We start from the raw sequence: 16,511 nt of genomic DNA, 5'->3' as shown, positions 1-16,511 counted from the left end.
TAGTAAGAACGTATAAATTCAACCACATGTACTAGGTGCTATTTTAAGGGAAAAAATAACTGAGTTATTGGCTTAGAAAAGACAAGTATCCCAATTAAGCTGTGTGGAGGGTGTTAGTTAAACTATTCAGGTTTCTCTTGTTCCCTGTGTAATGAAATAAATCAAGGCTTTGGTCTGTTTGGTTTGGAACAGCAGACTGCATAGGAGCAACTGATTCAGGAGGGGTTTTTTTGAGTAGACTCTGTGGCCTAACAGAACAGCTTAGCTTCAAAATTCTGTTTAATCTGTATTTCAGAAAGAAGACTTGTAAAACATGTTTCAAAGAGACGTTCAAACTCATTACAGTATAAGTCAGAAAAGCTGACAAATGAAGCCTTGTATAGATCTTGTAGTTATATTTAAAGACTTACTGTTGATTAATCAGCAAAATAAACCTGACTAATTATTCACAGATATGAGAAGAGGCAAAAGGTTGGAGTGAGGAGATCAGTCACATATTTAAACTATACTGCCAAAAGAGGTTTATTAAGAATATGGAGTCAGCCTCTTCTTGGAGGCATGCAGCAAATATACATGTGAGGTGATAGACCCAAGTTACCCGAGGAAGTTCTGAAAAAACACATAGAAAATAAAATTCGTGCTGAGCTTGGTTTATTCTTCAAACATATTGACAGAAAAGTTGAGGTGTTTCTGTCCTCGGAGAAATTAAAATCTGAACAGACAAGGACCTGAGCACCCTTATCTAACTTGGTTTAGATGACCTCCCAGGCTCCTTTCCCACCTAAATTACTTCAATTCTATGATTCTACTTACTATAAATGGAACATATTCCTGCACGAGCTTTTTCCTTAGTTAAACATGCTTGCCAAAGCTATAAACCTCTTTAACTTACAATCTAAAACTATTCTTTGCTGGTGAGGCAGAAAGTATAAAGGCTACAGTCCCAGAGTTGGAGGGGAAGGAAACAAGAGGTTGAACTAGTATGCAAAAGGAAATTCACTGACATTATGCTATGAATTTCTGGAAGTGCATATATGCTCGTAGTGTAAGTGTGATGTATCATCTGGCAAAGTTATTGCATTGAAAATAGATTTCCTGCACTTAGGCTGCATTTGGTCAATTCTTTCAGCTTAATGTTTTGATAAACTGTAGCCACGTAGTGAGATTTGGTAAACTTACTATGGGAACACATCATTATTTTAACTAAGATGTTTATTTTGTATACAAAGTTTTTAAAGTGCTGCCGTTGATGAAAGTGCCCTTCAGATGTATCCAGCTAAGTTCCAGTAACTACTACCTTGGTAAAAAATTGCAAATAGTTTTAAAGAATTTAATTTAAAATGCTTTTTCCCTTGGTCCTTAATCATATACAACCATGTTTAATTCCTCATTGTTGCAAATTCCCTGCACTTCACAAGTCTGTCCTTTTCATGTACTTCAGTCTTTCTTAAGGAACTTTCTTAAGGAAGATGCCCTCCAAAACTAGGCAGTGGATCTCAAAACATTTCTGTTTCATTTCCCTTAACCTTGTCATTCCATCACTTACCATTTGCATCCTCTTCATCATTGCACTTGAACACTTTTCTGAAGCGTTTCTATTGACTAAGTTAATTAAATGGTTTACGGTTAGTAGACCAAGTGCAGAGGAACTGAAAGAATCCTTTCATTGGTAATGGAAGCAGCTTATCAATGTGGATGTTTGCAGCTTACAGAAAATCACTGAAAAACTCGTGTATACCATGAAGTCCACAAGTTTTCTCTGTAATGGCATTCAAATGTGCAGCACAAAGAATCCATGTGGCCTTGCACAGTTCTGTTCACAGAAGTGCTGAATGTTAACTGTGCAAGTCATTCTGTATATAAACTTCTCTAAAAGGCAGCAAAACATGATGCTGTAAATATCTTCCAGTTAATTGGTTCATGAATAATAATCCTAGTTTAAATGGGGAGTTCTGATAAAAAAGATAATGGAAGTGCTGGCATATTCAGTCTCCCCACCCCTGCAGGTGTTAGGAAGAAAAGAAGCTTAAAGAACTTTAAGAACACTGCAAGGGCAAAACCTACAGATGTTTCCTTCAGTTGTTTGTAGAGAGGGAGTTTTGCTACAGTTCTATTGTTTCAGTTGTCCCTTTTCTCTTGGGGTTTGACTTGAGTTTATCATCATCAGTTCTCAGAATAGCAGAATTCTCTGGTAGGGCACACAACTGTAGGAAGGAGGGGTCTTTCCTTGAGGCTTGACACAAAAGGAGAGTTGGATTTTCACAGCAAAAAGTTTTATTGTAAAGATCATCGCTGACAGAGCAGTCCATAGTGAGTGAAGGATTGAAATAGCATCTTTTTATACATATTGTGGAGTAAGGAAGAGGAATCACTTGTAGTTTTCAAGTGTTGCTTGCATGTTAGCTGATCCAATGGAAAGTTTAATCTCCTTGCAAGGAAGGTCTCTCTTTCTTGATGAAAAAGTTGATTGGTTGGTCTGGTGAGTGTTCTCTGTTATTGACTTAAAATATGGTGCTTGTTGTATGTTGTGAAATAAGGAAGATAAGTTAGTAAAACGTGGGATACAGTATAGCCAGAAAAGATGATCTCAATATTCCTGTTCAAAGTACTTTGTCACGCTGGTGAATAATTAACTGCCAGAAGTAACATTTCATTGAGTTGCAAAGATAAAAATCTGCAGCTGTAGCATGCTGTCCTGATAAGAACTTTATGAATGAATACACAGCACTGATGTATCTTGTGAGGGTTGGATTTGGTCATTTTCTAATTTAAATTTTTGGTTACCTTTTTATATTTTAAAAGGTTGCAGAATGATTCAGTAACTCCTTCAGATGGATATGTTTGAATTAAAGTACAATAATTCAACCAATAAACCTTCAGCAATATTACAAAGAATTTATATCCCACATTTAAGTCTCCAGATATTTTATTAAGATAATTGAGAATCTGCTGTGTGATTATATGAATGGAAGTGCAAGTTGTGTTTTTGTCTCAAATAACCTTACTGTCTTGCGTTGGGGATGGGAGAGATATTATATTAAAACAGGGACATTGTATCAGAATTTTATGTTATGTAGGGTTTTTTTCTTTTGTAGGAGCTTTCAAATGTGTTTAACAACAGCTTGAACTCTACAAAGAATTTGTTAATAGAGCTGTATCTCTTCTGTGGCACAACATAGAAAAATGCACAGCTTCATTGTTCTTTCCCTCAGAAGGAAATCAGTTAGCTTAAACTAAAATAAATCCTGTGATTCTTTATTTTTAGCATGACTTCCAAAGGAAATAAGGCTTATGTCATCGCACTGCCTGTCTGTGTCCCTTCCCACTTTAGAAAGTCTGAACAACTGCAGTCACATCTAATGTGGGGATGGAGCTTTCAAAGATGCTTTGTTTTTCACAAGCTTAGTGAAAACTGGTGACTAGGTAGAAAAAAACTTGATGTAATCTTCTCTCATTGAGTAATTCCATTATGAACTCAACAGTTGTCTGTACCTCTTAGATTGGCTGCTCAGGCAGCATGTGTGTGCATGGTGCCAAAGGATCTTTTGTACTGCTGGCAGTTAGGGAGTACAAATATTACTAGGATTGCAAACAAGAGAAGTGAAGGTACTTGTGGGAGAATGGGGGTGAATGTCAGTGGGATCTCAAAGGTGGGGCATGACTGCGGTAAAGAAAGAGGAACGATAGTGTTTAAAAAAAAAAAATTACACATAACCCAAACTACCACAAATTCTTATTGAATCAGGCTCAGCATCTTTGCCTCTCAAGGAAGAATTTGTTCATCTTATGGAATACACATAAGGAAACTGAACTAGAATGAAGTTTATATTTCTACTGTAGTTTTTGATGAAACATAGTAAATGAGTCTTAAGTTTATTTTAGAGAACAACATTTGAAAAATATAACTGTACTGTGAATTGCTTCCTGTAATTTGACAATTCAACTCTGCATCCAAACCAAACTGCTTGTTTTTACTTTTCCAGCGTGGAGTTATATTGCTTAGGCTTTTTGCTTGCTACTTACTAAATTTGTAAAGCTCTGTTCTATCTGCCATAAAGACTGATTTGCAAGCACTTTTTTGGGGTAACCGTTACTTTCAAATTTATTCTAGTATCATACGTATTATTTTAATTGACTTAATATGGTTTAACTCACTGCTTCAGATGGTTTCTGATGAAGCTCCTCAATTGCTTTAGAAATCTCTTGGTTGTGGTTGTCCTCTGTAAAAAGCACAGTGAAATATGTTGCTGTACATGAGGAAGATATGCCTGGCACTTGAGAGCTGTCACAGGGCTTCCAAAATGGGAAGGGATTGACCAAAAATTCCTTGCTTGGAAGGGGGCCTGCTGTTTTTGAACCACACGGACATGGTAAGAGGCCGAAAAGTCAGATGGCTAAAGATGCTTGTATGGTCAGGTCTTCAGGCTTAGAGCAAAGATTCTCCTGATGAAGACTTCTACTATACATAACAAATTTACACATACCAGCACTAATTACTTTATTTTCAGTGTTGTGGAGAGACGTTAAAGGTTGAACTTGGTGCTTAGGGACATAGTTTAGTGCGTGACATTGGTGGTAGGGTGATGGTTGGACCAGATGATCTTGGAGGTCTTTTCCAACCTGAATGATTCTGTGATTACAACTTTTGATATTTTTCTCCAAGTGTAGCTACTAATTTTTTGAATATGTTTGCCACACATACAAAAAAAAAAAGCTATCTAATAAAACAGATGAACAGTAACATGATCTCATTTTACGATCTGACAGCTAATTTATGTCTTCACTGCTGAGTAATTATTGTGATGAAATGTTTAAAGGAAAAACAGTAGTTGACAGTATTTAAGTCCTATTCTTTTCGTAAAAAAAAAAAAAAAAACTGTTTATGTTTGTTGGTTAACTGAATTGAGTAAGAGAACAACAGTTTTGACAGAAGATATTATCAAAAAAAAAAAAAAAAACATGCCATAATATGTGTAGCTAGGTTACTAAATTCAGGAGAAACTGGCAAAGAAGTACAAACTTGAGGCAAGTCACTGCTTTGCTTTGCATGAAAGGCAGTGGTATATTCATGTATGGCTTTCACCAATAAATTGTGTCGTGATACAGCTTGCTGTAAGGCAAATACCCTGCTATCTAAACAGTTTTAGCTTCCAGCTGTGACCTTCTTCTGGAAAGGAGGCATCCGAGAGGGTAGTTGTGGTTGAGGGGCTGCTGTCCCAGCAGTGCACCTGAGTATCAGGACTTCTTCTGACCAACAAAGTCTTTCTTTTGAGGTGTTTATGACAAGGTGGTGGAGGCAGAAATGGGAGAGGAGTAACTGGATTGTAAGGGGATTAGACAGACAATCTAAGTAGAGAAGCCTGTAACTTTCCTTAACTTTTCTCTTCTGCATGTTTTAGAGAATATAAGAAAACTAGAACTGCTCCCTGATGTGATTAATTGCTTCTGTTTCCAGCCTCTATACTCTATTTCAGTTTTTCATTTAAGTATGGTTGATTAAACCCCAGCTTCAACTTCAGAAGTCCCAGAACTGCTAATTGATGGTGGCCATGAGAGACTTCTTAAAAAGCATCACTAAATGTTTACCCAATTTTCCAATGCTTTTCCTAAGCATCAGTTAGCCACTTCTGAAAAAACAGAATACCAGGTTAGATAACCAATCCAGCACAATATACTGGTTTTCTGGCATTCTTTTTTTTTTTTTTCCTCCCCAGTTTAAGCTAATTGTTTTTTCTAGCACAGCAAGTTTTACAATTACCTAGATTCCTTCACTCCTGGATGTGAGCAAAAAGTAGACTTTATCCACATCAGATGCTGTGTGTGGATGTTATCTTGATAATGCTTGAGGACTCTGTTATAATCAGCCAAGCTGCTCAGTAAAGAACCCTAATTAGCTGCCTTTCTTTTCTGTGCTGGATTGTCCTCGCCTGTGTAGCCACTTCTACTTTAGCTATGCTTTGTGTTAAAATTCCCTGTCAGCATCTGTTCTGCTCTTACGCTAAGTGATGCTTCTGAAGCAGCTTATGCTAATTTCTCCTTACCTACATGCAAAGAAATATAGTCAGTGACATCTTTAGTCAGTGTGATCCACAGCTAAAACTTTCTCAAATGATGTAGCGTGTCCTGTTCAATAATTGCCTCTGTAAGCTCCAGCATAGTTGACATTTCAGTAGCAGATGTGTTGTCTGTCACTGGGCTTGTGCCAGAAGTGGAAGTGATTAGTTAGAACTGCCTGGTGATTTTTTTGTTGAGCGTTTCATAAATGCCATAATTGCCTGATTCAGACCTTCTGCACAGGATTAAGTATTCTTTAATTTTCTGTGAACACACCTTTTGGCTTTCACACAGGCATTTTCTTTAATTAGAGTTTAGTTCCTGTTTTCCTGAAGATTTAACTCATGTTTATTTACTGGTTTTTAACAGGTCATCGGAACAGGAATCACCAAAGTGAGTTTTCTTTAAACTTTCTGTGATAGATTCCTTAGCTTTAAACTATGTAACAAAATACATAAATTATTTTTTCAAAGTACTTGTATAGTTAGAAGACAGAAATAACTGTGTAAACCAATGAATTTAAAAAGCTTTTTTTAAAAAAATAAGATTTTGGATCAGGATGTGGGAGGTTTTAGGTTGTAACATGACCTAAGTACTCTTAACAAAATAATAATAATTTTAAACTGTTCAATATAACCTTTTGTAAAAGTTTACTGATGCTAAAATCTGCTGGTAATTTTATCTGGTGACTGTATATAGTGCCAGGAAGCATTAACTGAAGTAATTTGTCATGTTCTTCTGGTGTTAATATTTTCTACACTGGAAAATCATTAAGAGCTATGCTCTCAAGTTGCAAGTGAATTTTTTCTTAATAACATATGTTCTGAAAAATGTATTGTGATGTGTTTACATATACAGTGTTCCTGCTTACTTAACAATGACTTTACAGAAATCATGAAAACCTTGGAAGCTACCAGATTTAAAAAAAATGATAATCATAATAGTATAATTCTTTTATTTTTTTAAGTGCCATTATTGTTTGCTAAAGTATTTTCAAATTATTGAAAGAGCCAAGTGAATCATGTCTCCTGAAAAATATTTCCTGTGGTAACTGAAAATCCTGCAAATGTTGTACAAACCATTTAATTCACATTGCCAAGAACATGTAATAAAACTGAGCATCAGAAATATTAAGGCAAAACCAAGTTTGCATGATGACGTCTTTCAACATAAGTTGTAGTCAGATTTCTACAAACTGAGAAAGAAGTGTTTGCATTATTAATGTTTGCAGGTCCTGTATGTTAAAAGCCTACATTACATTCCTCTATAGCATAGTTTTACTTCATTGACAGCTAGCAGTGGCCCCTGGGAATGGTTCAGAAAAGCTCATATATATGAATAGAATTGTACCAGAGCAGACACAAATGTTTGAATTCATAAATTCTAATGCCAAGGTTTACGTCTGGTGCTTTCTCTCTGTGAGAATTCAATGTTGCGTTTTAAGAATGGTGAAGTAGATTATGAATCTCATACACGCTGTAAAAAACTAACAGCACATGTGCTTCCAAGGATCAAATGTACTTCATTTCAGTGTTGGGTTGTCAGTAGCAGTGTAGAGTATTCCTGCAAACTGTCCTGCTGCTGAGCATCTATGATGCAAGTGCAAGGTCAGTCTGCAGTGTGGCACACCTCAGTTTGTGCCATACACAGCACTGTATGTTAATGATAGGACACTGTGTCCAAGCTGCACTGAGCTTTCCCAAGACACAGATTTTCACAAAGTATTATGTAGTTTTCATGAAGATGGATCTTTTAGTATGTATGCTGTCTGTGAGTTTGATCTAATTGAAGAACAATTTTAGTTGTATTAGAGGTCTGCATTTCTTCACCTTCAGAAGAAATAACTGTAGCTGAGTGAACATTTGAAAGGTCATGGGGCACTACCAGGCAGCTTGTCCAATTCTAAGATCTGATGTATTCATTTACTTACCGTTTTCTTTTTTTTTTTTTTTTCTTCGTTGAATTTTAAGGTTCTTGACCCATTAGTTCAGGTCTACACTTCCATTTAATTCTGGGTCCTGCTTCATGGCTATAATTACCTCAATGACAGAATATAGTACTGTTATTAGACCTGTCATTGTCACTTCGTTTCCTATTTCTCTGACAATTTACCATGGCTTTTCTGCAAACCACCTTCTTGCAGAGAGATAAGGTTAAGCTGGCATTCACGTGAGTGGAATGAAAAAGAATACTTTGCAAAAATGAGTGGAATCACAGTATACAGTTTTCATGGGTAGGACTGGAGTGCATTTCCCCTGGGGCTCAACTCTCATTTCCTCCATGTTACTGTGATTTCCTGTACCACTTCAATACTGCCTTTCACTGCTGACCTCCAAGTAATTTGCTAAAAATGTTTCTGCTACTCAGTTTTGTTTTGTCCGTTCTTCTGGACATCCACACATCAAATAACTGTTACTTTGAATGGCAAGAAGTGTTAAAAATCCAAGTATGAAATTGGCTTGCTCTTGGAACCGAGCAGTACGTTTGAATGTTTTATACTGTTTTACATAAAAATCTGGATAACAATACCTTCCTAATATTTATTTATCTTTCTTAAATGAAGGAACGTATTGGGAAATAGTCCAACTCGGAATTCTCTGACCCATACCTCACCTAAAACCTTGGCTCAGTCTCCCAATGGATTTGGTAACATTTCTGGCTTGTACCCATTCGAAGGGGTGGATAAACACTTCTCAGAAACATATGACAACATTACAAAAAGTAGCTCAACAGAAGATTCTGGTCAGTACTACTGTGATAAGGTATGTTCAGTTGCATTCTTTTAAAGTCAAAACTGGTGCTAAATGTAGCTTTGAACTGTAGACTTAGAATCTACAAAAATTGTGATTATATCCTGGGATGAGCATGTTTTATGCAGTAATAGAAATAAATCTTCTTGTCTTATTCAAACGTATCTAAGACGATATAAAATATGATAGGCAAGCCTACCAACTACGTTGTTTTTCCATAGTGTCCAGGTTTCTAGCAGCATGTAGGGAATCTCTTAATGGAATGGGAATCCTTGCATAACTCAAGTGGCTATATGTCTCAATAGCAGACACAACTCTGCTTTATCCCAGGCATCTCCTCTCTGGGATGACTAAAAATCACGCTTTCACAAGGTACTCCATGCTAGCTTTATGATTGCAGATCATTCCTCTCCTTTTCTCCAGCCTTTTCCAGAGGTGTGCTTAACAGCTTTCTAACCTGCCTGTCCAGTAGCTGCAGCCAAGTTTTAATCATGCTGGCTTGTGGATCTCCTGCAGAAGATATCATGCACCCTTTTAGAGGAGAAAAGTTGAAGAAAAAGAAGTAACTTCATAATGCGTAGAGTAAAAGGGCTTCAAGGGTGTTGTACCTATCTTTTTTTTTTCCTTCAGTCACCTTTAGCAAGGACAACACGTTGAAAATTTTAATAGATACCAATTGGAAAAGCTAAGATAAAAGTAACAGTGTTAGCGCAGAAAAAGCATAGAACATACTCACCATTATATATGCTGCTATTTTTTAAATTAAAGGTTACAATTGTGAACATATTCTTTAACATTAACTTCTTCCTTTTTAAAACATGGATTTACATAGAATATACTTGTTCAGCATGTCTACATTTGGATACGCTATATTGTAATTTTGCTGCTGTCTTGTTTTAAAAATTAGAAAAGTTTGATGTTGATTTTTCTGTATACTACAGAATGAACTAATTGAGGGAGATTTACTTTTGGTGAGAATCACACCAGATGAAGATGGAAAGTTTGGATTTAATCTAAAGGTAAAACACCGATCTTTTGGTTATTTTTACAGGATTTATGTAGATGATTTAGCATTATGATTATTTTTCATTTTTAATGTAATGCTTTGGAGAAAACAGTATATTCTTGTGGACTTAAAAATTTTTAGAAATGGCAGCCTAATCCTTAAATTATAAAGGCTTATTTTCATAAATGTTACTCTATTAGTTCTGTATTCTTTAGCTGTCTGTACTATGGGTATGACACATTTCCAAAGCAAACTGCCCATTTTGCTGCATAAATGTGGACTCCAGAATTTAATTTAAGGTATTAATTTCTGGAAAAATCTGCTTCTGTATTATAAAACAAGTTAAATAGTTTGTGCTATTGTACTGAGTATACCCATAAAAAATCACATTGGAGAGATTAAAATAAATTTTGGAAGAAAATGGAAATAAGTATTGATTTCCTTGTAAATTTTTGACATCCCCTCACTGAAATTCTATTTAAAAAGATAGAGTAGTGTGAACTAGCCATAATATCAAAATCAGGGCTGAGTTTGATCATTTTGCTTTAAGCATTTATTGGTGGAGCAGTGGTAGAGCTTCATGTAAAGGGAATAAGGGAGTATAGCTGTCTGGAAGTTTGCTACCTGATCTCTTCCAAGTTCATCACAATATTTAAGGATACTGTCCACCTAGTGAGTTCAAATGTTGAATTAGGCTAGCTTGAAGCGTAGGATTTGAGTAATGGTGCATTTGATCTGTTTATCACATGTTAAAATGTATGGGCAGACAAAGACACTGGTTTTAGTTAACTGGAAAAAACACGCCCTCCTGACATTCACTCATGAAAATTCAATCTAACTGACTTACAGTGATAGAACACTAACTTTATAAAAATTAAAATAGGTGATTGCTTGTTTAAAATGCTTATGTTTATTATAATGATACATTTACAGTCATTATTTACTTGACCTCTAGGGTGGTGTAGATCAAAAAATGCCATTAGTGGTATCAAGAATAACTCCAGGATCACCTGTAAGTAAATTCTTGCCATTTTTAATCTCTCATTTATTACTTCTTCCAGCCATGTCTAGTCTTTACTCGTAGGAATTTGGAAACACACAACCAGTATGAAATAATAGATGAGCTGGTTTCTTTAGAAATTGATTTGACCAGTGTTTTCTTGAGCCGTGGATGAAAAGATTGGGAACTGTTGAAAGCGTGTTTGTTTCCCCCATCGTCTCAAAAAGTGCATCTTGAAATGGCTCTGGAAAATGGAAAATGTTTGAAGAAGGGCAAAAAGGTGTTTGAAGATGCAGAACAGAAGTGAGTAGTCTGGGCCTCAGCAGCCAAGAAAAAAAGAAACAGTTTTAGAGAGATATAGCAAAAATCTGCAAGGTTTTGGAGCACTATGAAACAGGTAGCAGGGGATTCCATTAAAAGAAGTAGGGAGTATCAAATTAAGTTTGTGAAAGTCAGGGTGAAGATGAATGAATAGCAGTGGTTCTTTGTGAACAAGACACCTATGAAACTACTTGACAAAGGATGTTGTGGTTAAAATAATTTCATAGGGTGGTTAGGAGAGGATAAATGCTTGAGGGAACAACCTGTTGACAGCTTGTTGTGGTCTGACTATTCAGTAACTGAGGAAATCTGTAGAGCTAAAAACGCTAATAGGATGGGGGAATACTGAGGGCAGGGCAGGGGTTCAGGAGTAGGGAGCAGAATATGTTCAGGCATTGGAATGAGTTGCCCAGGGAGGTGGTGGAGTCACCGTCCCTGGGGGTGTTCAAGGAAAGGTTGGACGTGGTGCTTAGTGGGTGACATTGGTAGTGGGGTGATGGTTGGACCAGGTGATCTTGGAGGTCTTTTCCAAACTTAGTGATTCTGTGATTCTGTGTTTGCACTCATCTTGTTCTGCCATGGATGTTTGCTTATGGAAATGTTTCTGGACTAGGTGTGACATTCATCAGAATCAGTACAGCTGTTGAGTTCTTATGTTGAATTGTGAAATAATAATAGTGATTTAACACTTTGGTAACTTTTTTCTAAATAAGTGGTTCATAAGTTTGTGAGGATATGCATCTTATTTCACTCACCTTCTTCCAAAGTATATTTCCCAACTCTCATAAAACAATCTCAGTGCTAACTTGATAGGAGATAGTCCCGACTTAATCTTACAAGTTTGTTGTGCTCTACATATTAGAGACTCTTGAAATGCGATAAGCAGACACAGGGCTGATATCTGAATGTCATGATGTAAATCTAGCTAAAAGAAATTGTTTGAAAACTTGTATTCTGTCCCATTTAAGATTTGTGACTTGACTTAACACAGTACACAGCAGTCTGTTATGAAATACAATATTTGAATAGAAGAGTAATAGGAAATTATCATTATAACTTGAATCCACAAAGGGAAAATGAAACAGACCTTAAGGGTTTGTGTTCAACCTAGCAAACTTCATAAGGGTTATTTGAGATATTGAAGTGAATGTAAGACAAACAGGCTCATTCCACAGTTAGTGAAGGAAAGATGCTTCTCCAGAGGCAGTGGTTATCCTTTGGCGGATCAGACTGTCTTCTGGGAAATATGGAAGTATCAATCTGTTTTTCTCTTTGTTGATTGGAAAAGGACTGTAATTCTAACTTAAAGGCTTCATTTAAGTATCTCCAATTAGTAATTGTAGGCATAGATAGAAGTGAACAGTTAGCTCTTTAGCCTAATAAAGCAACAAGTGAGCAAGCTATTGAGGGTCAGGGGATAAACTGGAAACTGTTATACAACGCAGTATATATTCAACAGCAGTGTTATATAAATCACACCATATTACAGGAAAAAATAGAGAGTATAACAGTATTAATGTTGATTATATAGTTTTCCATAAACTAAATTTCACCATCTCTTGACTATTTAATAAAATGTAACTGATATTTGAAAGTTTAAGTAGTTGTATGGAATGCATTTTTGGTTTATTTTAGCTCCATAGAACATCAGTGATGTCATTCCTTCATTGTATTTGCTGCTCTTTCAGCTTGTTCTGGATTCACTCATTACCAAGCAAATTGTGCTCAGGGACACCATTTAATAATATTATTTGCCAAGATTATTTATCAGGTTTGTAGGTTACTTTTTTTTTTTCCAATTTTCCTTCAAAAAGGTTTGTCTTTTTGTGGAAGAGGAGAATCTGTACACACAAAATAAGGCAGTATTTTCCCTTTGGCATCCTAAGGTTGTGTGTGTTTGTTTTTTAAATTCCCTTCTACTACAGCAGTAATCTAGAGTGCTGGAAAAATTTGAGGACAGAATAGCAAAATGAGTTGCAGGAGAGCATAAATTTAAAGAACAACAACTTCTTGCAACTGGTATTTTTTTAACAAAATTTCTATACTGTTTTTTTTTCCTCCTACAAACCGTATTAATGTCCAAAGGTGATAAAGAAGTAGTTATGGTTGTATTTAATAAAACTTCTGACTGAAAAATAGTATGCATGCTTCTTGGAGCAATAACAAAGTGATTAGCATAAAATGAAACATTGGGTGTGTCAATAGGACAGGAAGCCTTTGACATAATTAATTGTCTGAAAAAGCTCTGTATCTGAAAAATCTACAAATTATGCTTACATGGAAAGAATTAATTCCCCTTTGAGATATATTTTATACAGTCAGATGATTCAAGCAAGAGAGCTGAGGCATTAACGTGTCACATGATTAATATAGCTTCTTTGAGCATAGATATTCATCTTCTCCTGTAATAAAGAATAATAGCCAGCAACCAGCCAAGAATTCTAAATTATAGACAAATGTAGGAGCTCAGAAACCATTCATTCTGTATTTTTGTTGACTTCTTGACACTCCTAGACTGACCAGATATGGTCTGTGTGACTGATATGATCTTTATATCATTTATCTTTTCAAATATTACTAACAGCATTTTAGAGTGATTAAATCAATTGTTCGTAGTCGCATTCTTCAGTCTTGCCTTCATAAATTGTACAAAGTACGGCAGGGACTCTTTTGGGGAACTGTGAATACCTGGTTAAATCAGTGTTGAAGGACACCATGGCTGATTATAATTCCCATTCTTCCTCTCTTTTCGTATCTTTTTCATTCATCATTGACAATCTTCCATATCCTTCTTTCTTCTTTCTTTAGAAAAAGTTGGGGAAAGCAGTCTTAATTTTTTAAATATATTTTTAAGCAGCTTTTCTGATTGGATTCTTTTTTCTCTTGCATACATCTTTGTTTTCTCTATCTTCCTTCTCTTCTCCCTTATCTGTTTTTTGGCACTTACACACGTTTTAAATTTTCTTTCCTTTTACTTTATTTTCTGACACAAATGGTTCCCAATTTATTTTCATCTCCATATCACTGTTTTTTCTAGCTCTGCATTTTTCTTCCTGTTGGTTCTATCATCGTCACCTCTCCTTTGTCATCTTCTGTTTTTTACTTGGTAATGTAGTACATCACTGATAAACTTAGTTCAGGAGAGCTATCCATGCTTCCTGCAAGGCATAACCAGGATCAAGAGGAAAGGGCTAATTTGAGTGTCTTGTTCACATTTTGTTTCTTGATAGGGCTAATGACATTGGATGAATAAAGTTCAGGGAACCTGTGGTAGCATGAAGGAAATAGAGGGAACAACTATGAATACAGAAGAAGAGATTGTAATGGACTTAGGTCTCATTTATAAAAGATTTCAAACGGAGTATTTAAGTATATGACTCTCGTATAGCTGGGTACTTCCTAGACAAACTGAAAATCGAGATAGCAATGAAAATAGAATTGTTATGTAAGTTGACTGCCTTGTCAAAGGTTGTCTTGAATATCTCCAAGGTGGGAGACACTGCAGTCTCTGGGCAACCTGTTCCAGTGCTCAGTCACCCTCAGAGGAGGGAGGAAGAAAAAAAGTGTTTCCTGATGTTCAGATAGAAACTTCTGTGTTTTAGTTTGTGCCCACTGCCTCTTGTCCTGGCTCTGGGCACCACTGAAAAGGGCCTGGCTCCATCCTCTTCGCACCCTCTCTTCAGGTATTTATATGCATTGATAAGATTCCCCACTGAGCCTTCTCTGCTCTAGACTAAACAATCCCAGCTCTCTCAGCCTTTCCTCATGCTCTGGTCCTTTAATCAACTTTGTATATCATAGAATCATAGAATGGTTTGGATTGGAAGGGATCTTAAAGATCACCTAGTTCCATCCCAGCTGCACGGGCTGGGACGCCACCCCTAGATCAGGTTGCCCAGGGCCTCATCCAGTCTAGTCTTGAACACCTCCAGGGATGGAGCATCCACAGTTTCTCTCAGCAGCCTGTTCCAGTGCCTCACAAGCCTCTGAGCGAAGAATTTCCTCCTAACCTCTAATCTAAATCTCCCCTCTTTTTAGTTTAAAACTGTTCCCCCTTGTCCTGTTATTGTCTGCCCAAGCAAAAAGTTGCTCTCCATCTTTTTTATAAGCCCCCTTTAAGTGTTGAAAAGCTGCAATAAGGTCAGCCCGGAGCCTTGTCTTCACCAGGCTAAACATCTCCAGCTCTCTCACGCTTTCTTCACAGGAGAGGTGCTCCAGCCCCCTGATCATCTTCGTTGCCCTCTTCTGGACCCTCTCTAACAGCCCCACACCCTTCTTGTGCTGGGGCCCCCAGACCTGGACACAGCACTCCAGGTGCGGCCTCACAAGGGCAGAGCAGAGGGTGACAATCCCCTTCCTCCATCTGTTGATGCAGCCCAGGATGCAGTTGGCCTTCTGGGCTGCAAGCACACACTGCTGGCTCATGTTGAGCTTTTTGTCCAGCAGAACCCCCAAGTCCTTCTCTTCAGGGCTGCTTTCAATGAGTTCTTCTCCCAGTCTGTACTCAGACTGTCTGTACTCAGACTCATGTCTGGAATTGCCCTGGCCCAGGTGCAGCACCTTGCTCTTGGCCTTGTTGAACATCATTAGGTTCACATGGGCCCACTTCTCAGGCTTTTCCAGGCCCCACTAGATGGTGTCACTTCCTTCTGTTGTATCAACCACACCTTGGCATAATCTGCAAACTTGCTGAGGGTGCACTTGATCCCACTGTCTATGTTGTTGATAAAGATATTAAACAGTACCAGTCCCAGGACAGACCCCTGAAGGATACCACTTGTCACCAGCCTCTACCCTTGATATAGAGCCATTGACCAAGACTCTCTGGGTGCAGCCTTCATGCTAATTCATCATTCAAGCCATTATCATCATCATTCTGGCCATGGCTTGAATTACTTTGTGCTGGATGCAAAGCTAAGTGTGCTAACAAGTGTGGCAGTAAAAAAAGCCAAACAAATCCTAGAGTACAGAAGATAAACTAAATTGCTGTATCCAAGACAAGCTATAATGCAAGTTTTCAGTTGCAATGGGGAGAACTGTGTCCTAGCGTTCTATGCATCGCAGGTAGGTAACACTGAAATGTGTTGCAAATGCAAAGTACTTGAGCATCGTAAATCAAATACTCACCTACATCATCTTATTAAAACTCTAAGTGAATGAAATGGGGATATCATTTGATATTTACCAGTTAAGAATGATAAATAACAAAAATACAAAATGTGTATAAGCTTCTTAAAATTGTAAAAAGAAACACATGTACAGGGAATGTCATGTTACTTAAATTATCCTCATTTTAATAACCTCAGTCGTATTTGGGCTTTTCAGTATTCACTGCATAAAAAGTGAAGGATGTTTACTTAATAAGTCTGTCATCTTGTAT

General features: G+C 37.0%; 1 protein-coding gene across 1 annotated transcript in view; it reads left to right on the top strand.

Annotated features, from left to right (window-relative positions):
- PTPN3 (protein tyrosine phosphatase non-receptor type 3) overlaps positions 1-16,511 on the top strand; it is a 124,166-nt gene that overhangs the window by 80,577 nt on the left and 27,078 nt on the right. The window contains 3 exon segments of the mRNA XM_050708712.1: positions 8,618-8,816; positions 9,746-9,823; positions 10,766-10,822. Of these exon segments, the coding sequence (XP_050564669.1) occupies positions 8,618-8,816; positions 9,746-9,823; positions 10,766-10,822 (334 nt within the window).

The sequence above is a fragment of the Cygnus atratus genome, chromosome 2 (genome assembly GCF_013377495.2).
Source record: "Cygnus atratus isolate AKBS03 ecotype Queensland, Australia chromosome 2, CAtr_DNAZoo_HiC_assembly, whole genome shotgun sequence".
Taxonomy (NCBI): domain Eukaryota; kingdom Metazoa; phylum Chordata; class Aves; order Anseriformes; family Anatidae; genus Cygnus; species Cygnus atratus.
The sequence above is the reverse complement of the archived record's forward strand: the minus strand, read 5'-3'. Positions and strand labels throughout refer to the sequence as shown.